At 37.8% G+C, this 26,241-nt stretch overlaps 1 protein-coding gene across 5 annotated transcripts in view; it reads left to right on the top strand.

Annotated features, from left to right (window-relative positions):
- F8 (coagulation factor VIII) overlaps positions 1-26,241 on the top strand; it is a 123,068-nt gene that overhangs the window by 26,572 nt on the left and 70,255 nt on the right. For 4 of the 5 annotated variants that reach the window (XM_059911589.1, XM_059911592.1, XM_059911591.1 and 1 more), the window contains 7 exons: positions 5-106; positions 1,958-2,179; positions 2,908-3,163; positions 3,460-3,631; positions 14,951-15,044; positions 18,893-19,107; positions 20,672-20,822. In XM_059911589.1, coding sequence (XP_059767572.1) covers positions 5-106; positions 1,958-2,179; positions 2,908-3,163; positions 3,460-3,631; positions 14,951-15,044; positions 18,893-19,107; positions 20,672-20,822 — 1,212 coding nt within the window. The remainder of the gene's footprint in view (positions 1-4; positions 107-1,957; positions 2,180-2,907; positions 3,164-3,459; positions 3,632-14,950; positions 15,045-18,892; positions 19,108-20,671; positions 20,823-26,241) is intronic. The other variant, XM_059911593.1, reaches the window with a different exon arrangement.

Below are 26,241 nucleotides of genomic sequence, written 5' to 3'. Positions count from 1 at the left end.
ACAGGGAAAAGTTGGCACTCAGGAAAAAATGAGTCCTTGACACAGGCTGTGGATCCTGCATCTGCAATGCACACAATCAATGGCTATATAAACAGGTCTCTGCCAGGTATGTACAGCCTGCTCAAGAATCCTCAAGATCTTCTCCATTCACCACCAGAGCTCTCTTCTCCACTTCTCCTCAGTTATCTAAAAATTAAGGTTTCTTTTGCTTAAATGTAAATGGGCATCCAAGGATGAACAGATATTTAAGGAAAGCCTGAAACACGAAGAGAATATGCAAAGATAAAGAAAAGTAGTATGCCTTGCCTTATCATCTCTTCCATCTGGATGTTCCTGAGTTACATCCTTTTATAATAAAAATAATAAACAGCTTTCTAGTAAGTAAAAAAAGTAATAAAAGGATTATATGAAAAAGAAACAATCAAAACAAGAATATGCTCACAAAATTAGGAATATGATTGTCAAAATACAAACTTAATAGAAAGTGGTACAAAGCAAATCTCCCAGAAAGCAAAACAAAAAGAGATTGAGAGAGCAAATCTCCCAGAAAGCAAAAGAAAAAGAGATTTTTAAAAATCAAAGAAATGATAGAATAAAGTGTTAAAAAAAGAAAAGAGTTGAGTCTTTATATAAAAATTTCCCAGCAGGATAAATAAAAAAATATCCCCACACAAAATTAGGTTTGTGCAATTTTAAAGAACAAAGAGAAGATATAAAAGCTTCCCCTGGGAGAAACAGGTCACATACAAAGGCATGAGAATTAGACTGGCAATATAATGAACCAATACCTTAAAAGTTCTAAAGGAAAAGTTATTTTCAACCTGGAATTCATAGCCAAACTATAACTTAACTTTGGGGGAAGAATAAAGACATTTTCAGAAATGGTAGCCCTTAGAAGCCACTGAATATGTGCTACAATAAAACTAGAGAGTAAACCAAGAAAGAGGAAGTTGGAAGTTGGAAAATTCAGACACCCAAGAAAATAATGAAGGACGAGGAAGGATATTTTCTTAACTCTTTTCTATATTTTTCAAGAATTCTATAACTAATATGCATGATTTCAGAATTAGAAAAGAAATTAACTTTCAAAACATACACGTCCCTGCTCTCACATATCAGGTTAATTAACCTCTCTGGGCACCAGTTTCCTCTCCTCTAAGTGAGGGATGATAGCTATAGTTTCTACACTCATTGGGTTATTGGGAGTTAAAACTTGTAAAATACTTTGGACAGTGCTTGATGTTACACAGGTGCTCAGTAAATGTTACTGTTATTAATTATATTGCCATCATTGGTGTTAGATTGGATGTGAGAAGTGAGAGTGGGGACAAGAATAGCTCTCACTTGCATAATTGACTTCAGGATGGTACCATTCACTGAAATGAAGAAGTCTGGAATAAGATGAGGTGATAAAGATTGAAAATTTGGTTTTGTACCTGTGGGTTTTATGAGATATCCAGGTGAAGATATTGAGAAGGTATCAGTCTGTATCAGTCTGGAGTTAATACCATGAGAATGAATGATATTATTCAGGGAGAAAATTTGATTAACAAGAGAATAAGGCCTAGGGATGAGCCCTGGGGTGATCCATCATTTAATGGATGGGTAAAGAAGGAGCAGTCACAAAATGAGACAGAAGAAGGAGCAGTCTAAGCCTTAGGGGAACAAAACTCTGTTGAAACAGAGGCCAGGGGAGGAGAGAATTTCAAGAAGAAATGAATGGTCAACGGATGCAGGCGAAGACTGAAAAATACCCATTGGATTTAGCAGCATGATAGTCATTGATGACTTTGGCAAGAGCTGTTAGTTTGACAGTACCCCAGTGTCCTTGGAAATTTTGGTTCCAAGTCAAGATAATAAAATTTGTAAGGATAATTTGTTCATCCTATCCTAGAAAGTGTTTTCCATTTCAAATTCTCTACTTCTTGATTATAGCCGTGTTATTCTTACTTTACAGGTCTGATTGGATGTCATAAGAAATCAGTCTATTGGCATGTGATTGGGATGGGCACCACCCCTGAAGTGCACTCAGTTTTCCTCGAAGGCCACACATTTCTTGTGAGGAACCATCGCCAGGCTTCTTTGGAGATCTCACCAGTAACTTTCCTTACTGCTCAGACACTCCTGATGGACCTTGGCCAGTTTCTACTGTTTTGTCATATCTCTACCCACCAACATGGTAATATCTGTGGATCTTAAAAATGAGTATTATAAATATCCAGCTCTTCTTTTAATGGAATTTACTGTCCACTGTCCAGTATAGGATTATGTTAGACCTCAACTGAGATTCCCTAGTTGCCAGTTTTCAGAGCAAATATTTCACCTTGAGTATAAGAGGGCTTGATTATTATTAGTACTTGTGAATGTACTGGTGAATCTACCTGTGATATAGGGAGGGGAAAATGAGGTGGCAGGAGTGAGGAGGACAGCGTATCATTGTTTTCCCAGCCTGATCACATTAAATAGGCTTCAGTACTATGGACAGAGGGATTTGGGGTCATAGCTGAAGAGATGTTTTATGAGAAATTTAGGGAAAAGGAAAAAAGTGCACTGTCTAGGTTGTAATCATAAGGGCTCCAGGATATCAGTAGTGATGCCCAGAGCATTATATAGCAAATACAAATGGATATTGTGAGCAAATGAGTGAGTCTTGAAAAAGGGGTAAAACATATATTGGAGGAGAGTCAGGCAGAAGGGAAATGGTGAGTGCAAAGACCACAGGAAGAAACCAGAAAGTACCAGATATGGGGAAGGTAATACATATAGGACAATGGCGAGAAAGGATATTGGTGTGGAGAAGGGAATACTTAAGAGAAGGCCTTGAAGGCCTAACAAGAAAGAACAAAGTCATAAGAGTTAAGGCAAGAAAATCTCACTGGAACCTGACATTCGTTTGTCTGACTCCAGATGGTATGGAAGCTTATGTCACAGTAGATAGCTGCCCAGAAGAACCCCACATGTGGAAGAAAAATAATGAAGAAGAAGATTATGATGATCTTTATGACTCTGACATGGACGTGGTCAGATTTGACGGTGACAGCGCTCCTCCCTTTATCCAAATCCGCTCAGTTGCGAAGAAGCATCCTAAAACCTGGGTCCACTACATCGCTGCTGAAGAGGAAGACTGGGACTATGCCCCCTCAGTCCTTACCTCCAGTGACAGGCAAGTACCTTTTGACCCTTGGCGCTATCTCTTCCCCGTAATCAAAAATTCTTCCCAGTTATTCAGAACAACAAATTCTTAAGCCATGTTTAAGGTGAGGTACAGGTATAGAATCAAATGGCAAGGGCATTAATATGTTTGGTAAATTAACATAGCTAAACATCAGAGATGCTTATATTTTTCTCACTCCTTTCCTTGATTAAATCATATGAGCTATTTTAGAGTTGGATTTTAGCAACCTGTCCTTTACCTAGAATTCTCCATTCCAACCTCTCGTCTTTTTGTGTCTCACACAGAAGTTACAAAAGTCTGTATTTGAACAATGGTCCTCAGCGGATTGGTAGGAAGTACAAAAAAGTCCGATTTATAGCTTACACAGATGAAACATTTAAGACTCGTGAAGCTATTCAGTATGAATCAGGAATCCTGGGACCTTTACTTTATGGAGAAGTTGGAGACACACTTTTGGTAAGTTGAGGAAAACATACAAGGTTGGGTAAGAAGACAAAGTCTGGAGGGTTTTGAGTTTTTTAAAACTTCATAGTTCAGCCTTGTCTCCAATGGGCAGGATCTTTTAAAAATTATAAATGTTATGCAAATAAATGTGGATTATAAATTTGTTTTAAAATATTATAGAACAAAATATTTAATGCCACCCATTAAACCTGACACTCCTTTGAAATACTCATTGCTTAGACTTTCATACATATCCTTCTACAACTTTTAGAAGGATTTTACATTTGACTTGTAAGGAAAAGAATAATAAGAAGAATATGTGACAGAGAGTAGATATAGCTCACAAAACCTAGAGCATTTACTATCTGTCTCTTTCCAGAAAATGTTTCCTGACCCTTGATATAGCATATTAACAATACTTACGCTTCAAATAACAGTGGTTTTAAAAAATAGGGAGTTATGTTTTCACAATCAGTTTAGAGATAGATAGATGGTCATGTCAACCGTAAAAAAATGCACAACCTAAAAGTTGAGAGTTATGTTTTATTCAGCGGACATTCTTAGGACTTCAAGCCCGGGAGACAGTATCTCAAGTAACCCTGAGAAAACTGCTCCAAGGAGGCAAGCGGGGAGCCAGGGTATATAGGAGTTTTGCAACAAACAGCAGGTAGTAGGAACAAAAGATTACTGTTAAGTAAAGAAAACCAGATATCCCGAGTTAAGGAATTTAGCACTTTTCTATGTATGGGAAGATGCAAGAGTCTGGGCTTATTGAAATCATTCCTTTGAACTGCACCTCAGCTACCTGGGGCCAGTATCCTGTGCTTTCTCATCCTGCGTTTCCTTAGGCTGCACCATTGGGTGTGGCTGCAGTCTGATGACTGCTAGACAGCCGGGCATTCTTTGTTTCCTCTCCTGAGTTACCTCAGGGCTCACTGATGGCTGCGACATCCTTTGTTTACTGATATGGCAGGCAGCGTTCTTAACATGGCTATATTTTGCTTATATGTTTGTAAAAGGTTTTATGCATTATGAATATTAACACATTGTTATTTATCTTTCAAATATTTTTCTCAGTCTCTCACTTGTACTTTAACTCCTTTGTGATGTCTTTTGTCCTATAAAAATTTTCAGTCTTTATGTAGTCAAGATCTTTTGTCAATCTTTTTTTTTAAATTTTTTTTTATAGCTACTTTATTTATTTATTTATTTATTTTTGGCTGTGTTGGGTCTTCGGTTCGTGCGAGGGCTTTCTCTAGTTGCGGCAAGCGGGGGCCACTCTTCATCGCGGTGTGGGGACCGCTCTTCATCGCGGTGCGCGGGCCTTTCACTATCGCGGCCCCTCCCGTTGCGGGGCACAGGCTCCAGACGCGCAGGCTCAGTAGTTGTGGCTCACGGGCCCAGCTGCTCCGTGGCATGTGGGATCTTCCCAGACCAGCGCTCAAACACGTGTCCCCTGCATTAGCAGGCAGATTCTCAACCACTGCGCCACCAGGGAAGCCCTCAATCTTTAAATTTATATTTTTCTGGATATTTTTCATTTATGTTTTCTGCCTAGGAACATCTTCACTACCTCTAAGAGATTATAAATATGGTCTACTATATTTTATTCTTTTACATTTACAGTTTTATTTTTATAATAAGCATTTTAATTGCTCTGGAAGTCACTTTTGGGTATAGAGCATCGTGTCAAATAGGGATTTCCCCAAGTGACAGCCAATTGGTCCAATCAATCCTTTCTTCACTAATTTTAAAATGCCTTTTTTATTATATACTAAAATGATAAAATCTGTTCTGTTTAACTGATCTGTTACCACACTGTTTTAATGACTGCAACCTTGTGATATGTTTTGATATTTGTAGGGCATGTCTACCTTCATTTTACTTCTTTAAAATTTTAATTAGCTATTAATGTACAGTTTTTCTTCATGAATTTTATTTACCTATTTTTGAATTAGCCAGTACAAATAACTCAAAAGGCAAAAAAAGATTATGCGAGAAAAAGCAAGCTTTCCTTCCTCCCAGACTTCCAGTCCCATAGTCTGACCAGCTATCATTGCTGTCAGTTTTTTATATTCCCTTTCAGAAAGAGTATATACATATACAAGTGTATGTGCACATATTTCACACAAAAACAGAAGCACTATGTAGATTTTAACAATATATCTTAGATATCATTTCATATCAATATATATAGTTCTACCTCATTCTTTCATTTTTGTAAGTTATGCTCATATATGCTGAATCCTATAAGGCTTTTCTGTTAATGTGAGAATTTGAGGACTATTTTTTACTTTTTATACAGAAATTATCAAACATACCCAGAAGTGGAGAGAATAGTAAAATAAACTTCTTTGAACCCATCACTCAGCTTCAACAGTTATCAACAAATGGCTAATCTCATTTTGTCTATAAACCAACTAGGCCTAACAGACATCTACAGACCAGGCCACCCAACTCCAGTAGAATACATATTCTTCTCAAATACAAAAGAAACATTCTCCAGGATAGATTATACATTAGGCCACAAACCAAGTCTCAAAAATTTTAAAGAAAACTATAGTTCAAAATTCCTTGTGAATATAGATGCAAAAATCCTCCACGTTATTAAGCCAAATCTAGCAACATTTTAAAAAGATCATACACTATAATCACGTGAGATTTATCTCAGGAATGTAGGGATGGTTCAACATATGAAAATTAATGCAATACAACATATTACTTGAATAAAGGACAAAAGCACATGATCATGTAACACGTGAAGAAAAAGGGCTTGACAAAATCCATTACCCATTCATGATAGAAAAAACTCTCAGTGAACTAGCAACACAATGCAAGATCCTTAACTTGATGAAGAACATCTAAGAAAAACTTATAATACGCTGAAAGACTAAATGTTTTCCCCCTGAGATTAGGAACAAGTTAAGATGTCCACTCTTGGCGGGGCGGGGGCAGGGGCGGCAGCTCCGGGGGCGCAGAGGCCCCACTCGCCCCATCACGCCATTGCTGCCCAGACGCTGCGGCCCCCCGTCCACCCCGCTGCACCTGCGGAGACTAGGGAAAGTGCCGGGTGGGCACGGGGCGGTCTCCACGTCCTCGAATCTGCCCTTTCAGTTGTTTTCTTGACGTGGCCTTAAGTCACCCAGAACTAACTGGGACGCCCAGTCCAGAGGTCGAAGGGGAACCGGAGGGTCTCTGCCTGACCGAAATGGTGACCTGGCAGCAGGGGAAGCTGGCGAAAGGTTCTAGAAGTTGCCTGAGAACTTTGTGCCATCGGCAGCTCCTGCCTAAAATCGTCGGGAGCTGCTAAAATTGTCTTCAGGAAGGCTGGCAGCCAAGTTTGACACCCCAGCGTCCCATACAAGGATAGACAGTGACTTGGGAGGTAATTTCCACATCCTGCTATTTGTGTTCAGGGTCGAGACGAGGGAAGGATGATGGATGTGAACACGTCCACGGAAGCATTGCCCCAGCTCCAAACTGGGTCGGCCTACTGCTGGCATCGCAGCAAAGGGTCAAGGCCAGGCCAGGCCCGCAGACGGTGTCTCCTAACTTCACTGTTGACCCCAAGCGCGGACTGTTCTACAAACGGGGCAGAAAGGATGACTTGGGTTCCTAGTCATTAGAAGTTTTTTGAGGTTTCTGTTTAAAATTTTAAAAGAGATTTAGAAACACTAGGCATATTTTGGTGGGAAAGCAGATGAAAGACAAGCGTTTTTCTTCTGCATGAAAACCTAAATATAAAGGTATGGCTTATACTAGGTGGGCATTCCCACCTATAAGGGTCAAATTCAGAATAAAATTGAAGAGTGTTTGAAAATCAACTCAATCAATGCCAAGTATGGAGGATGCAAAAACGAACTGGACAATGTCTTTTTTCATAAGAAGTTTACAATTTAATAAGGAAAAAAGAGAACAGGACTTGTGGAGAGAACATATTTCAAGAAGAGTGAATGCAATATGTAGTCTGGTTTGGCAAGAAAATAATGCTGCTGTAGAAGGGCATGGTGAGTGATAAGCTCATTGGATGCGGTTAAAGATGTTGTGAAAGGCTCAGCTGGTTTTGAACACAATTGAACAGATGAGGAACCTTTGTAAGTGTGAATTTGTGGTGCTAGAGCAATTGACTCTCCACATAGGAAAAATTTGTGGTACTGGAGCAATTGACTCTCCACATAGGAAAAAATTAAATTAAAAATTTAATTTTTAATTACAAAAATTAAAGTATTACCTGCCATTATACACAAAAATAATCTCCAGGTGAATAAAGATGTAAATGTAAAAGGCAAAATATTATACTTTGATAAGAAAATATAGGAGTGTGGACTTCCCTGGTGGTGCAGTGGTTAAGAATCTGCCTGCCAATGCAGGGGACACGGGTTCGAGCCTGGTCCAGGAAGATCCCACATGCCGCAGAGCAACTAAGCCCGTGCGCCACAACTACTGAGCCTATGCACGGCAACTACTGAAGCCCGCGTGCCTAGAGCCCGTGCTCCGCAAGAAGAGAAGCCACCGCAATGAAAAGCCCACGCACCACAACGAAGAGTAGCCCCCACTCGCCACAACTAGAGAAAGCCCAGGCGCAGCAATGAAGACCCAACGCAACCCAAAATAAATGAATTAATAACTTAAAAAAATAAGAAATAACAGATAAGTTATGCCAAGGTCCAGAGAGTTATGTCATCTACCTGAACCAAAATCTGTCCACACATCTTAAAAAAAAAACCCATGAGGTGTACAAGGAGTACAAATAAAGTTACACATGATTCATACAATACTAGGAAATGGAGGGTACCACAAACATCAAATTACCAGAAAATTGGTAAGTAGCAAACTCCAGCAAGATCAACCTTCCTCCACTGCTGCAAGACTCTAGACTGATACTGGAGTTAGAAGAAAAGGCTTCTATTTTATTCTTGAATTGCAATATAGTTGATATACAATATTATGTTAGTTTTAGCTGTGCTACATAGTTACTTGATATTTGCATACATTATGAAATGTTCACCACAGTAAGTCTAGTAACCATCTGTCTCCATACAAGTTTATTGCAATATTATTACTTAGGCTGTATATGACATCTCCATGGCATATTTCTTATTTAAGTGGAGGTTTGTACCTCTTAACCCCCTTCACCTATTTTGCCCTTCCACCACCCTCCCCTCTGACAACCATTGGCTTGTTCTCTGTATCTGTGAGTCTGTTTTCATTTTGTTTGTTTTGTATTTTAGATTCAACATATAAGTGAGATCATACAGTAAAAAAAAAAAAAGATGTAACTCTTGTTACTTTTATTTAATACTGAACTGGAAGCCAGTGCAATAAGGCAAAAAAAAGGAATTAGAGGCATTTGGATTGGCAAGAAAGAAATAATACTGTCTTTATTTGCTGATGATATGATCTTTTCTGCAGAAAATCCTAAGGCATCTACTAAAAAGCTATTAGAACTAATAAACAAGTACAGCAAGTTTGTATGATTCAAGATCAATACTAAAAAATAAGTTGTATTTCTATACACTTCAATGAAAAATCTGCAAATGAAATTAAGAAAACAGTTTTATTCATGATAACATAAAAAAGAATGAAATAACTTGGGAAAAATTTAACAAAAAAGGTGTAACACTTGTACAGTGAAAACAACTAATTGTTACTGAGATAATTTTTTAAATATCTAAATAAATGGAAAAACATATGATATTTATGGATTGGAAGAGTCACTTACTGTTAAGACTCTTCCAAATTTGTCTATAGATCCAAATTGAATCCCTATCAAAATCCCAACTGCCTTTTTTTGCAGAAATTAACAAGCTGATCCTAAGATACAGATGGAATTGCATAGGACCCTTAATTGACAAATGAATCTTGGGAAAAAAAAAAACAAAGTTTGAGGACTCACACATCAATTTCAAAACTTACCACAAACTACAGTAATCATGACAGTGTGGTACTGGCATAAGGATAGATATATAGATCAATGGAAAACAATTGAGAGTCCAGAAATAAACCTACATATCTATGAACACTTGACTTATTTTTTTAATTGAAGTATAGTTGATTTACAGGATTGTGTTAGTTTCAAGTGTACAGCATGGTGATTCTGTATTTTTGCAGATTATACTCCATTATAGGTTATTATAAATATTGGGTATAATTCCCTGTGCTATACAGTATATCCTTGTTGCTTATCTATTTTATGTATAGTAGTTTGTATCTGTTAATCCCATACTCCTAATTTGACACCCCCCCCTTTCCCCTTTGGTAACTATAGGTTCGTTTTCTATGTTTGTGTGTCTGTTTCTGTTTTGTAAATAAGTTCATTTGTATCATTTTTTTAGATTCTACATATAAGTGATATCATATGAAATTAGTCTCTCTTTGACTGACTTCACTTAGTATGATAATTTCTAGGTCCATCCATGTTGCTGCAAATGGCATTGTTTTACTCTTTTTTATGGCTGAGTAGTATTCCATTGTATATATATACCATGTCTTCTTTATCCATTCATCTGTAGATGGACATTTAGGTTGCTTCCATGTCTTGGCTATTGTAAATAGTGCTGCTATGAACATAGGGGTGCATGTATCTTTTAGAATTAGAGTTTTCATCTTTTCTGGATATATGCCTAGGAGTGGGATTGCTAGATCATATGGTAGCTCTATTTTTAGTTTTTTTAAAGGAACCTCCATACTGTTTTCCACAGTGGCTGCAACAATTTATATTCCCACCAGCAGTGTAGGAGGTGAACACTTGACTTTTCACAAATGTCCTAAGACCAATCAATGGGGAAAGAATAGTATTTTTAACAAATAGTACTGGGACAACTGGATACCCACACGAAAAACAAAGAAGTTTGACCCCTTCCATACCATACACAAATTGAAGGTGGATCAAAGATATAAATGTGAGAGCTAAAACTAAAACCCTTAGAAGAATATACAGGAGTAAATCTTTGTGACCTTGGATTATACAGTGGTTTCTTAGATATGACATCAAAAGCAACAAGCAACAAAAGATAAAATAGATTGGACTTCATCACAATTAAAAACTTTTGTGCCTCAAAAGATACCAACCAGAAAGTGAAAAGATAACCCATGGAATGGGAGAAAATAATTGCAAATCATATATCTGATAAGGGAATAGTATCCAGAATTTATAAAGGACTCTTACAACTCAATAATAAAAAGGCAAATAGGGACTTCCCTGGTGGTCCAGTGGGTAAGACTCCATGCTTCCAATGCAGGGGGCCTGGGTTCGAACCCTGGTCTGGGAAGTAGATCCCGCATGCATGCCACAACTAAAGATCCCGCATGCCACAATGAATATCCCGCGTGCCGCAACTAAGACCTGGCACAGCCAAAACAAACAAATAAATAAATAAATGTTTAAAAAATAAATTAAAAAATTAAAAAGGCAAATAATCCAACTGAAAAATAAGCAAAGGATTTGTATAGACATTTCTCCAGGGATGATATATAAAGGAGTGACCAATAAGCACATGAAAAGATGCTGAGAACATTATTAGCTATTGGGGAAATGCAAATCAAAATCGCAATGAGGTACCATTTCACACCCACTAAAATAGCTATAATCAACAAGGCAGATAATAACAAGCGTTGGTGAGGATGCAGTTTGGAAAACAGTTCGTCCGTTCCTCAGAATGTTAAAAATGGAGTTACCATGTGATCCAGCAATTCCTTCTAGGCATATACTCAAGAGAAAGGAAAACATAGGTCCACACAAAGACTTGTATGTGAATGTTCATAGCAGCACTATTCATAATAGCCCCAAATTGGAAGCCATTCAAATGTTCATCAATCGGTGAATGAATAAACAAAATGTAGTGTACCCATATAATTGGAACACTAGTCAGCAATTAAAAGAAATGAACTACTTATACATGATACAACATGGATAAAACTCAAAACATTATGATAAGTTAAAGAAGCCAAGCAAAAAAGACATATTACATGATTTAATTTTGTGAAATATCTAAAAAAGGCCAATTTATAGAGCAGAAAGCATATTAGCAGCTCAGGACTCCAACTGTGTGTGTTCCACTAAACCAGTCAGAAAGTGCCTCACCTTTAATGACCCAGCATCAGAAGTCACACAGCATTTCATGGCATAATCTGAGTAAAAGCAGTCAAAGCCCACCCAGAATCAAGGAGAGGGAAACTTTGGCCTACCTCTTGTTGGGAGGAGTGTCAAAGAATTTGGGAACCATGTTTTAAAACTGCCACATAAATTGACAGCTTACTTCTCAAAAGCAGCAGAGGAAGCCAGAAGACAATGAAATCATGTCTTTAATGTGTTGAAAGAAAATCACTATCAACCTAGCAAGAATTACCATTTTATTGGTGATTTATACCAATATTCAAGGAATATATAATTTTATATTAAAATTTTAAATGTAGAGTATAAGAAAAAAGTAAAGACCCACCAGTTCTTTATTAGGCTAGCATAACCTTAGTTGTAAACCTGACCAGGACAGTATGAGAAAGGAAAATTAAAATTACAGACCAATTGCATTATAAACATGGATTCAAAAAATCCTAAACAAAAATTAATAAACCCAATGGATCAATATATTTAAAAGATAATACATTATGACCTGGTTGATTTATCCGAGGAGTACTAGATGAATTTAACATTAGAAAATCAAATATGGTAATCCACCATATTAACACATAAAAGGGTAAAATATAATTTGAAAATCTCAATAGTTTCATACAAATATTTATCAAAATTCAACATCCATCCATAATAAAAAGTCATAGGAAATTGGGATCACAAAGGACATCCTTATCCTGATAAAGATCTGAAGAAAATCTATAGGCACCAAAAAAAAAAAAATCTATAGGCACCAATCGTACTTGGTGGTGAAACTCAGAAATCCTGTTTAAGATCAGATCAGGACAAGAAACAGTTAACAAGTATCACCACCTGTATTTAATATTTTACTAGAAATCCTAGCCAGTATTCTTAGGAGAAAAAGAGTTTTAAGATTGGAAATGAATAAACAAAACTGTTATTATTTGAAGATTAAGTAAATGAATGACATAGTGGGAGCTATATTTGTCATTGTTGAAGAGGGTAATTATAAATAAACAAAAAGGAAAGGCTAGAATAAATCATGTGATACTGGATTAGACTTGGAGGCATTACTATGAGTTCATGTTTGCCTAATATAGATAGATGGATGCATACAGAAATAATTACATATGTGTGTGTATGTTTAGGTTAGTATATTTCCTACTGCTGTCCACTGAGAGGATCTAGAAGCAATGACATTCCAGTAGCAATGAGCACACCCAGATCTTGGTTTCTAATACCATTCTCTGATGAAAGGAACCAAGGCCATCTGGAGAATGGATGATTCTAGGGCTGGGCCAGGGAAAACATAAGATGAGCCTGGAGAATCTTGTGGTTCCAGAAAGTAAGAAAGTGCTCAAAAAATAAAAGGATGCGACAATGTTAAAGAAATACAGGAGCTTCTAACGGCCAAGGTGGAAGAATATGAGCAATAAAATAAAGTAATATTGGAGTAAACCTTAAAGTATAAAATAAATATCCATGAGTATATACTGCTATAAATAAATGATTGAATAAATAAATAAATGGAAGAGTAGAGGCAAATCTCACATACAGAAGAATTCGAAATCAATTTTGTAGGTCTATAATCCATTTTGCGTTAATTTTTGTGAAAGGTGTAAGGTCTGCATCTAGATTCTTCTCCCTCCTCCTCCTCCTCCTCCTTCCTCTCCCACTCCCTCTCCCTGTCCTTCTCCTTCTCCTTCTCCTTCTTCTCCTTCCTCTTCTTCTTTCTGCATGTGGATGTCTAGTTGTCCCAGCACCATTTGTTGAAAAGAGTATTTTTGCTCCATTTTATTGCTTTTGCTTCTTCGTCAAATATCAGTTGACTATTTTTGTGTGGGTCTAATTCTGGGTTCTCTCTTCTCTTCTAAAAGGAACTTTTAAAAATGGAACTTTATTATGTAGTAGTACAAAAGAGGAGATGTTGGATTAGATAGGAGCTGATTTTAACAGGAGAGAATATGGCCATATATGCATATAGGTTGGTAGATTTGATGGTGGGAAGATGAGGAATTTCTTTTCTGAATGCTTCTCCCTTCTTAGGGAAAAAATAAGCACCTGAGAGTGAGGATCAGGATATTAGCTGACTAAGTGGGAAGGTGAATTTCTAGGAAAAACGTAATAGGATAGCTAGGTAGCTTGAGCGTCTGTTTGAGATTTTTGGTCAACAATTTAAAGAAGCAGAGCTGTGTGATTTTTCTCCTACATCATACTGCTGCTTAGGTGCAGGCAAGGAATAGGCTGTTAGTGGGTTTTACCAAATGAGTGGGTTTAAGACAAGACTGCAAGTAGAGGGCTTCCCTGGTGGCGCAGTGGTTAAGAATCCACCTGCCAGTGCAGGGGACACGGGTTCGAGCCCTGGTCCAGGAAGATCCCACATGCCGCGGAGAAACTAAGCCCGTGCGCCACAACCACTGAGCCTGCGGTGCCCGTGAGCCACAACTACTGAGCCCGGGTGCCACAACTACTGAAGCCTGCGCGCCTAGAGCCCATGCTCCGCAACAAGAGAAGCCACTGCAATGAGGAGCCCGCACACCACGACGAAGAGTAGTCCCCGCTCGCCGCACCTAGAGAAAGCCTGCACACAGCAACAAAGACCCAACACAGCCAAAAATAAATAAATTAAATAAATAATTTTTTTTTAAAAAGGCTGCAAGTAGAAGTTGGTTTTTTATCCTCATATCATAGAACCTCAGACATAGAGCCCAGTTGATATGTTCAGGGTTCTTAATGCTGCTTCCATGTTATCACTCTTCTATCCTTCCTCTCTTTTAAAGCTCGTGCAATCAGACAATTCCAACTGCCACCCTTGCTTAATGCTGTAATCAACTGTCCTCCTGGTCATGCCTGCTCATCCAGTGAAGATTTTATCACTTGAACCACTGTTTTCCCTTCCACTATTGGGGAATTCAGGGCCCACATGGTGGGAAAGGCTGAGGGGAAGCAGTGTCCTCAGCAGACACATCCAAATTTCAGTTACTGATGTCAGAAGGTGCAAGGAATTCTTCCTGAAGTGATTAAAATAATTTTAAATAAATGGAAAGGAACCTTTAGTGAGAAACCTAAGTAGCTGTCTGAGCAATTTTATGAAAAGAACAAACATTTTGAGCTTTATCTAGGCTCAAAGCCCTATACTGTTGATACAAGGCAGCTTTTGTTTTCTGGAGGTAGGCCACACTTTTCTTGTTGATCCTAATTGTCTTGTACCTGATCTTATATCTCATTTATACTTTCAGATTATATTTAAGAATAAAGCAAGCCGACCATATAACATCTACCCTCATGGAATCACTGATGTCAGTCCTTTGCACACAGGGAGATTTCCAAAAGGTAAGTGTTACCTCAATTGTATAGGTCTTCCTTAACTGTAGATACAGATGAGGGCACAGCCTCAATAACAACTAAAATCATGCACATTTATCACCCCACCATCCTTATTCTCTTAAGTTTTATTTTATTTGAAAATATGTCTTTATTTTGCCTTCACTTTTGAAGGATAATTTTGCTGGACATAGAATTCTGGGTTGAGAGGGTTTCTTTTTCCTTTTAGCACATTCAGAATATTGTTTTACTATCTTCTTGCCTTTATAATAGCTAAATTCTATTCAGTCATTCTTCCCCTGTATGTCATTTTTCTCTGGCTCTGATTTTCTTCATATTTATCCTACTTGGGGTTCACTGATCTTCCTGTGAGTCACAATATTTGTATTTTTGTTTTTAATAGCCAGGCCTTTGTCCCCAAATGAAGTAATAAGTTGCACTTCTACTAGTCATGTATGAAAATATAATTTCCCACATCCTTGATAGCTAGAAGATAATAGCCTTTTAAAATCCTGCTAATCTGGTGGGTGAAAAGTGGTATTTCATTGTTGCTTTAATTTTACTTGGGGATGAATATTTATTTTATCAAAATAATACATGCTTAAAATATTGAAAGGCTGTAAGTTCCACTCCTTAGAGGCATCCATTTTTAAGCATTTCTGTTTTAGATTTTTGGTAGTTATCTCTATAGCTCTAAAAAATCATTTATATGCTACTCCTTTGTTTTTCAGCTTTAGACATTATATATTTATTTTGTGTTAAATGAGGATTTAGCATTGTGCTTCTTCCCATTCCAGTTGTTTTAGACTTTTATCAGTGCTTTTAGTTCCTCAACTGGCTATCATTAGAATTTTAAAAACATGCTAAATACCTACGTTTTATATACATTAAGGTACTAACAACAGTTTCCCATTTCTTCTCCTCTATTCTTCCATTTCCCCACTGCTGCCAGCTATACCTTTACTTTTATAAAACTAAAGTTGATAACATTTACATTTTGCACTGTAATTTCAAATAACTCCTTGCTTTTTCTATATATTTATTCTAAACTTTAAAAGCCAAAAAACTAGCATTTATGTTATTTTAGTATGTGTTTCTTATTATAGGTATATGAGTTTACTGCAGAACTAGGTGATATGCTATGATTATTCTTTTGTCTACAGTTCCAGTGATTTTACTGTTAAGGTCAAATGGATTATCCTTCTTTATTCTCTACCAGTAGTTCAAAATCATGGTAAATTTTAGTTTGCTTTATATTAAGACCATGCTGATCTTGTAATTTTTGTGTTTGTATTCCTGAAAAAAGACTTTTTAAAAAAATATTTTGTTGCAGTGTTTTGTTTTTTTTAAAAATAAATTTATTTATATTTGGCTGCGTTGGGTCTTTGTTGCTGCACGCAGGCTGTCTCTAGTTGCGGCGAGCAGGGGCTACTTCTCGTTGTGGTGCGCGGGCTTCTCATTGCGGTGGCTTCTCTTGTTGCGGAGCACGGGCTCTATGTGCACAGGCTTCAGTAGTTGTGGCATGTGGGCTTCAGTAGTTGTGGCGCGCAGGCTCAGTAGTTGTGGCTCGTGGGGTCTAGAGCGCAGGCTCAGTAGCTGTGGCGCACGGGCTTCGTTGCTCCGCGGCATGTGGGATCTTCCCGGACCAGGGCTCGAACCCGTGTCCCCGCATTGGCGGGTGGACTCCTAACCACTGCGCCACCAGGGAAGCCCCGACTTTCTTTTCTTTTATCAGGAGAAGAAATGTATGCCTTTTCACCATATCCCTTAGTTCTTCCAGTTTCTTAATCATGCTGTTTATTGGTATCTGATCCTTTTTTCTTCTAAAGATGTTCTTGTAGTTCACCAGCTTACTATTCTAATTTGGATTATATGCTTTCTAGGCCTGCTACAAAGCTGCCGTCTTTGGATTTCTTTTTATTTGGACTTGTAGGCTAGTGCCATTACCGCTCCTATCTTGTACATTTCTGGTTTTTGATTTCTTTTGTTTTTCTGGAAGTATTTCTTCTGAATACATTTAGTATATAGAGGGAAACTTTGAGTCCTTCAGTATGATATGATGTATAGATAGGTGCGATGGTCCAGCCACCGCAGAGGGTCTTCCAGGTCCCGACGGAGAGGGGTAAGGGACTGAATAGCCCCGTGAGTATGGGGTCAGAAGGACCAAGACAACTGATGGTTGCAAGGCACTTTATTTAGAATCTACTGAATCTTATATAGACAGAAGAGGAACTCATTATTAGACAATAATCCCATGGAATTGCTTATCGTCTCAGTTCAGTCACTACCACGGACGTCAACAAGTTTACAACGACCATCCTTGAATATTATCTTCCCTTAACCAGGCTCACACACAGCCCCCAGCCTTAAGGAACAACCAGGACTCTCAGTTCCCTGAGGTCTCCTGGCCTGAGATAGCTTTGCTAATCTCTTTTACATTCCTCAGGCCTGGGAAAAAGAGTGCATTCCAAGGCAAGGGGGCAAAGCCCTTGAGTGACTTTGCTTTTTGCGAGAGACATACTGTCTCCACCAGGAGTTACCTCCGGCTAAGACTGCATGCCTCCCATGGATAGGCTGGTTATAAATAATTTTCAATCCACTGTTTTCTAATACTCATTGTTGCTGGTGAAAATTCTAATGCTAAATTGATTTGCAATTCCTTTATGGGAGAAGGGCAATGTAACAATTCTGGGGAGATATTGAATGTGTACCCTGAAATTTGGGGGCATACGCAAATACAATTCCTGGTAACTTGCTTTTTATGTGGAGAACTCTGAAGGCTTTACTGCTCATAATTAGCAGATAAGAAGAGAGGGTAAGAGTGGAGCAGTCTGCCCTTCTGCTGTTTGACCTGGCTAGGATGCATGAGTTTTCTCTGTAAAAAGTAGATACTGTTGCGAGTAGCTGGCTTGCTGTCTTTTGAAGATACCCTACCTAAGAAGGCAGCCTGACAGGGTGAGGGATGCCAGAAATAATAGGCTCTTGCATATATCACTAGACGTAAGAAGAGCTGGGGAGGGAGGAGGGCTGCAGAAGGATAACTGAAGTAAGCATCTCTCATGTATACGGTGCTGAGGTCCCGATGGTTACCCCAAGGAAACCATACATGTACCCTAAGAAAAGACCAGCATCTCAGCACCTGCCGCACAGAAAGCATTGGTGACCAAATAGTGTTGTCAGAGAGAGAGTACTCACACAGCAGGACCTATTAAGCAAAAATCTATTTGCCCTTTCCTCTAATACCCATCTACCCTCACTCCCTATTATGTTAACCCTGACCTATGGTTAGGGAATGGATATAGACTGGATCTTTAGGTATTAAACATACGCAAAAGTGAGTTTTAATTACTAAAATCAAACAGTTCTTGTCCTGAGGACCCTTTAGCCCAAGGGCAGATTTTAATTCTTGCTTCCATTCCTCACAGAGGCCAGATACCACAAGTCTTGATACCACATGTGAGTTAAAACTTCAGTGTGCAGTCTTTCAGCATCTATTCAGGCCACTCTGGCTTTGTTGTGTCTTTTTTTTTTGGCACTTGCGTTTTTTTTCTTCTTTATACATTTTCAGTTATCTATTTTAAATGTTTAAAAATATTATTATCTATTATTTCTATTAGTGGGTAGACCTGCTCATTTCAACTCAAACTAACATGGTAGCAGAAATCTCCTGAACCTATTTTTATTGTAAAAAGTTGTGTGAATCTTAAACTTATAAGAGGTGCAAATTTAGTTTTCACTTATTGAGAAACTTTATATGTACATATAAGTTTGTAGAGCCATTGTAATAATAGCATGATTACCAATATATGCCTTGTTATACTTCTAATCAAGCTATTTTGGGGTTTGGGTGTGGGTAGGTGTGAAGCATTTGAAAGATATGCCAATTGTGCCAGGAGAGATATTCAAGTATAAATGGACAGTGACCGTAGAAGATGGGCCAACTAAATCAGATCCTCGGTGCCTGACCCGATATTACTCAAGCTTCGTTAATCTAGAGAGAGATCTAGCTTCAGGACTCATTGGCCCTCTCCTCATCTGCTACAAAGAATCTGTAGATCAAAGAGGAAACCAGGTGAGTTCATCTCTTTCCAAGTGCTGGGTCTGAAGCTAAAATGGAATGATGATGCACATGAACTTCCAGATAGTATTTCCTATATTCTCTCAGTGGACATCCACCTATAGCCTGCAGAAAATAGAGTAGTCTGCAATGTTGAGCAAAAAAAGAAATGATCTGGGTTTCTCACTGCTTTTATTGAATTTGACTTTGGTGTAATAAACTTGCCTGCTGGATGGGTAGGAGAGCCTGGGCCCTAGATTATTTCTATAATACTCATTCTCAGTCTAAAATTCCTCTCTCTGTAAGTGATCTTGCCCATTTTTACATGATCAGTTACCACCTATTTTTAGATGACCCACAAATGTATATGGTAGCTTAGACGTCTCCCCTGGACGTCTCACTGTGGGTGATTCAAAGACACCTCAAAAGGAACACATGTGCAGCATCTAGCATAGTGTGCGGTATTTTAGTAGGAGTTCAGTAAATATTTGTTGAGCAAAATTCAAGGCAATATGTAAAATATTTCAGAATATGGTTAGAATTTGGACCACTTCTTCCATTTTAGAAAAAATTAAGTTAAATACTCTGAATTTAAAAAGCTTGATTCTTCACAAAAACTCATTGCTTGGCTGCAAAATAACTCATTGCCACGTTGCTGAGGCTTGACTACATGTCCATTTGGTTATTTATGATATATAGGATTCCTACTAGTCTGAAAACATTTTATGAACTTTAATGCAGGTAAAACACGTGGCACACAAACCCAGAGAGGCATCAGTTTGGCCAAGTATCTTTCCTAATTTTTCCTAATTATAGTTTTCCATCAGTTTTTGGAAGAGGACTGAAATGTACCTATATTCTCCAATCTCCTCCCCTCAGCATTTTCATTTCTGTAGTAATAGTTTACACAAAATGAACTTCATACATATTAGTGAAGTTTATACATTAACTCTTAGTGGATTCAATTAGCAAGTGACTAACTCGTGACTTCGGTTCATATACAAACAGCTCTTCCCCCAAAAACTTTCAACTTTGTAAACATAAAACTGAAAAGTGTTAGTGTTAGTAAACATTTTATGGTTCATCTTAGCTTTGTTATTTTACTTCTGTTTTGTATTTTTAATTTTTCATAGACTGGTAGTCTTGTGGAAGGGCATTTGCTAGATGAAAGTTTAGGGAGGGCATTCACCTTACTTGATTTGACTAAATTGTTTAAGAAAGACATTGAATAATCACTTGGGTCTTTAAAGAGTGAAAATTCTCTAATCTGAACACGGAGAGAACGAGACTACAGACTCTACCAAAACAATCAGCCAGCATATAGCCTTGGGTCCAGAAGAAACTAAGTTTAATGGGTCCAGTCACCCTCTTGCCCTGAGGACACATTTGCTCTAAACATATACTCACTGCTCCCAGGCCCTGGGACATGCCACAATAGTGACCCTAGGGAGAAATGGCATTGAACCAGAGGATTGTAGATACATCATATGCATGCCATCACTTCCATCATAGACTGCTAATTTCTACCTGACAATACTAGTAGCATTTCTTTCTTCCTTTCATTGCATGTAATTAATAGATGATGTCAGACAAGAGAAATGTCATCCTCTTTTCTGTATTTGATGAGAATCAAAGCTGGTACCTCACAGAGAATATTCAGCGCTTCCTCCCCAATGCAGATGGAGTGCAGCCCCAGGATCCAGAGTTCCAAGTCTCCAACATCATGCACAGTAAGTAAAGCAGCACTTGAGTCCAGTGGGTAATGGATAAAGGGAAACTGAGGACACCAAATTGATGTGCAGTTAATGCATTAATTTATATGCCACATAAGAGTCATATTTCCTTTAAAATTATTACATATGAACATATGCAATTTTATATAAATGCATAAATATGATCATATAATGCATATATTTTCTTTTAGAAGGCATCAAATATTCAGTGAAGTTTATTTTTAAAGGATAAATCAGACACACAGTTTTCATTTACCCAAACATACATAAGCCATCCTTAATATGAAATGTGCTCAATCAGTAAATTATACATGAAATACAAAGGGAATGCAATTTTACATATGTAAAAAAGTTGCCAGCTATAACAATTTAACAGTCAAATTAATCACGACATTGTACATTTAAAAAAACCCAACATCTTTTTTTGCAGCTTTATTGAGGTATAATTGACAAATAAAAATTGTATATATTTAAAGTGTACAACATGATCTTTTTGATATTTATTTGGCTTTCCCTTCCCTCTTATCTTCCCTCCTCCTTCCGTATTATACCTTTCCACTAATCATTTTGTGTCCAGGTAGCCCATGTTAAAACATATTTTTCTATGATTATATAATAATATATAAACACATATATGTTGTATTAGTCTGCTAGGCTTGCCATAACAAAGTCCCAGAGACTGGGTGGCTTCAACAGTAGACATTTATTTCCTCACAATTCTAGAGGCCAGAAGTCCGAGATCAAGGTGTCAACAGGATTGGTTTCTTCTGCGGTCCCTCTCCTTGGATTATAGGTGGTCTTTCCTCTGTGTGTGCACATGTCTGTGTACAAATTTCCTCTTATAAGGACACGAATCATATAGGGTTAGGGCCTACCCTAATGACCTCATTTTAAAGAATTATCTGTCTAAAGACCCTATCTCTGAATGCAGTCACATTCTGAGGTACTAGGGGTTAGAACCTTCAACATATGAATTTGGGTGGGAGCACGTATGTGTATGTTTTTATATACACACACAAGTCAGAATGGTCAAAAATTTGATTAAAAATTTCAATCTCACTACAGAGAAATATAAAATAGAATACCACTGTGATAACAATTTATACCTGTCAGACTGGCAAAATTATAATATAATTATTACTAGTGGGCTTGTGAGTAAAAGAGTATTAGCATACGATGCTAGTGGATAACTAGCGCAGTCTTTTTGAAACCAATCTGATTGAAACCGTTAAAATTAAAAATATATGCCTTTTGCAGTTCTGGCTCTATTTAAGATGGAATCACCCTGTCTATCCTACTGAATGATAGTTAAGGATTGTTCCATACAAAATGCATGGAGCAGCTATCTGAGAACCCTGAAAAGCAGTTGGCAGCAGGTAAATTGGGGAAGGAAACTAGAAAGATTTAAAAGCATGCAGATTGGAAGTAAAGAAATAAAACTGAATATGACATGATTATCTACATAGAAAATCTCAAGATCACCACAAAAAAGCTCCTAGAACTAATAAGTGAGTTTAGTCTGATTGCAGAATACAAAGTTGACATACCAAAGTCAGTCATATCTCTATGTAGCAATAGCCAACTATTGGAAACTTAAATTACAAAAATAATACCATTTATAATAGCTCAAAAAATGAAATACTTAGGCCTAAATCTAACAAAACATGCAGGATCTGTACACTGAAAATTACAAAACACTGATGAAAGGAATTTTAAAAGACCTAAATAAGTGGAGAGACATGCAACATTCATGGATTGGAAGACTCAATAGAGTGAAGATGTCAGCTATTCCCAAACTGATCTATAGATTTAATGCAATTCCTATTAAAATCCCAGGAGGATTTTTTTTGTTGGTAGGGAAAAGTATATTATAAAACTTATATGGAAAGCCAAAGGCATTAGAATAGCCAAAACAATTTTGAAAAAGAAAAATTGAGTTGGAGGACTCATATTACCTGATTTTAAGACTTACTATAAAGCTACAGTAACCAAGATAGCATTGTATTGACAAAGATGAATGACATAGAATATATAGTGCAGAAATAGACCCACACATATATGACTAATTGATTTTTGATGAAGATGGAAATGCAATTCAATGGAGAAAGAATAGTCTTTTCAACAAATAGTGTTGGAGCAATTAGTCACCCATATACAAAAAGATGAACCTCAACCTAAATCTCACACTTAAAGATCAACTTAAAATGGATCATAGATCTAAATGTATAATGTAAGGGCTTCCCTGGTGGTGCAGTGGTTAAGAATCCGCCTGCCAACGCAGGGGACACGGGTTCGAGCTCCAGTCCGGGAAGATCCCACATGCTGTAGAGCAACTAAGCCCGTGCGCTACAACTACTGAGTCTGTGCTCTAGAGCCCGTGAGCCACAACTACTGAGCCCACGTGCCACAACTACTGAAACCCATGCACCTTGAGCCCATGCTCTGCAACAAGAGGAGCCACTGCAATGAGAAGCCCATGCACTGCAACGAAGAGTAGCCCCCGCTCGCCACAACTAGAGGAAGCCTGTGCACAGCAACAAAGACCCAACGCAGCCAAAAATAAATAAATAAATAAATTTATATTTAAAAATATAAATGTATACTGTAAAACGACAAAAAGTTTCAAAGAAAACATAGAAGGAAATTTTCATGACCTGGAGTTAGGCAAACGGTTCTGATAAATGACACCAAAATCAAAATTAATAGAAGGAAAAACTTGATAAATTGGATTTCATCAAATGCAAAACTTTTGCTCTACACAGGATATTGTTAAAGAGAATGAAAAGACAAGCCACAGATTGGTAGAAAATATTTGCAAATCACATATCCATATGTAAACTCTCAGACTCAGCAGTAAGAAAACAAACAGATCCCTAAAAATGTGCAAAAGATTTGAACAGACACATTACCAGAGAAGATATATGGAAGGCACATAAGCATATGAAGAAATACATCATTGGCCATTAAGGAAATGCATATTAAAACCATAGTGAGATACCAGTACATGTCTATTTTAACAGCTAAAACAAAACAAAACGGACAATATTCCATATACCGACAAGAGCGCAGAGCAGCGGGAGCCCTCCTGCATTGCTGCTGGGCACGCACAAGGGTGCAGCCACTCTGGAAGACAGTTTGGCAAATGCAAGTCAAAACCACAGTGAAACATCACCTCACGCCTGTTGGAATGCCTATTATCAAAACCACAAAAGATAACAAGTGTTGCAAGGATGTGCAGAATGGGAACCCTTGTATATTGTTGGTGGCTATGTAAGTTGGCACAGCCATTATGGAAAACAGTATGGAGGTTCCTCAAAAATTAAACATAGAACTACCATATGATCCAGCAATCCCACTCCTGGGTATTTACCCTAGAGAAATAAAAACTTAGGTTCACACAAAAACCTGTCCATGAATGTATACAGCAGCTCTATGCATAATTGCTAAAACTTGGAAATAATCAGAGAACCTGGAGCCAGCTCCGAATCCCTGAGCCTTGAGCCAGGGACTCTCTGCCAAGCAGCCCCAGGAAGGAAAGCCACATGAATAGAGGAGAAACCCCCCAAGGATGACTCTGCCAATCAGGAGGAGCCAATGCCCAGAGCCCCAAGCCAGAGCAAATCTGTGCGGAGACCCTGGGAGAATCTGTGCTAAGGACGAGATCCCATTAGACCATCTCTCTCTCTCTCTCTCTCTCTCTCTCTCTCTCTCTCTCTCTCTCTCTCTCTCTCTCTCTTTCTCTCTTTCTTTTGGCTGCGCCGCCTGGCATGCAGGATCTTAGTTCCCCTGAACAGGGATTGAACCTGTGCCCGCTGCAGTGAAAGCGTGGAGTCTTAACCACTGGACCACCAGGGAAGTCCTAGACCATCTCCCTCTTAAATGGGGAGTTTATCCTATCTACATGGGATTTATTTATACTAATTTGTGTTTCCTTTTTTTCTAAATTTTTAGTATTTTCTCCTTTATTTTTTGATCAATTAAGTGTTTTTAAATTCCGATTTTTCTTTACTATTTTGGGAGTTATGCACACGTCTTTTCCCACTGTGGGGGGAATACCTTTGAAATTTTACCCTTTATACACAGACTGTTGTTGTTTGTTTTGTTTTGTTTCCAGCATTATTAATATAAAATTGTATAAGTTTAAGGTGTATAACACCATAGTGTTAGCTAACACCTCCACCAGATCACATAATTACCATTTCTTTTTTGTGGTGAGAACATTTCATATCTACTCTCTTAGCAAGTTTCAAGTATATAATACAGTATTATTAACAAAATCACCATGCTGATCCCCAGAACTTATTCCTCTTACATAGCTGGAAGTTTGTACCCTTTGACCAACATCTATCCATTTCCCACACACACGCCCCAGCCCCTCGTAACCACAATTCTACTGTCTGTTTCTATGAGTTCATATTTTTTAGATTCCACATATAAGTGGAATCATACAGTATTTCTCTTTCTCTGACTTATTTCACTGAGGATCACATTTCCCTGATGATTAGTGATGGTTGAGCATCTTTTCATGTACCAGTTGACGATTTGTATGTCTTCTTTGGGAAAATGTCTATTCAGTTCCCCTGCCCATTTTTAAAATCAAATTGTTTTTGTTTGTTTGTTTTGTTATTAAGTTGTATGAGTTCTTTATATATTTTGGACATTAATCCCTTATCAGATACATGATTTGCACATATTTTCTCCCATTCCATAGGTGGTTGCCTTTTCACTCTGTTGATCGTTTCTTTTGCTGTGCAGAAGATTTTTAGTTTGATGTAGTCCCACTTATTAATTTTTACTTTTGTTGCTTGTGCTTTAGGTGTCATATCCAAAAAATCATTGCAAAGACAAGTTTCCCTATGTTTTCTAGGAGTTTTACAATTTCAGGTCTTATGCTTGTCTTTAATCCATTTCAAGTTAATTTTTGTGTATCATGTAATGTAAAGGTCCAAATTCATTCTTCAGCATGTGGCTATTCAGTTTTCCCAGCACCATTTATTGAAGAGACTATCCTTTCCCCATTGAGTATTCTTGGCTCTCTTGTCATTTATCAGTTGGCCATATATGTGAGAGTTTACTTCTGGGCTCTGGATTCTTTTCCATTGATTTATGTGTCTATTTTTATGCAACTGCCATACTATTTTAATCACTATATCTTGATAGTATAGTTTGAAATCAGGAAGTGTGAGGCCTCCAGCTTTATTCTTTCTCAGGATTGCTTTGGCTATTCAGGGTCTTTTGTGGTTCCATATGAATAGTCATATTTTCCATCAGCGTTTACCAAATAGTTCATTCTTTCTGCTACTGTTTTGGGATGCTCCCTTTGTCATATATTAAATTTCCATTTATATCTGTGTCTGTTTCTGGACTCTATATTCTGATTGACATAATCATCTATACCTGCGTTAAGACCATGCTT

Source organism: Balaenoptera ricei, chromosome X (genome assembly GCF_028023285.1).
Source record: "Balaenoptera ricei isolate mBalRic1 chromosome X, mBalRic1.hap2, whole genome shotgun sequence".
NCBI lineage: Eukaryota > Metazoa > Chordata > Mammalia > Artiodactyla > Balaenopteridae > Balaenoptera > Balaenoptera ricei.
The sequence above is the reverse complement of the archived record's forward strand: the minus strand, read 5'-3'. Positions and strand labels throughout refer to the sequence as shown.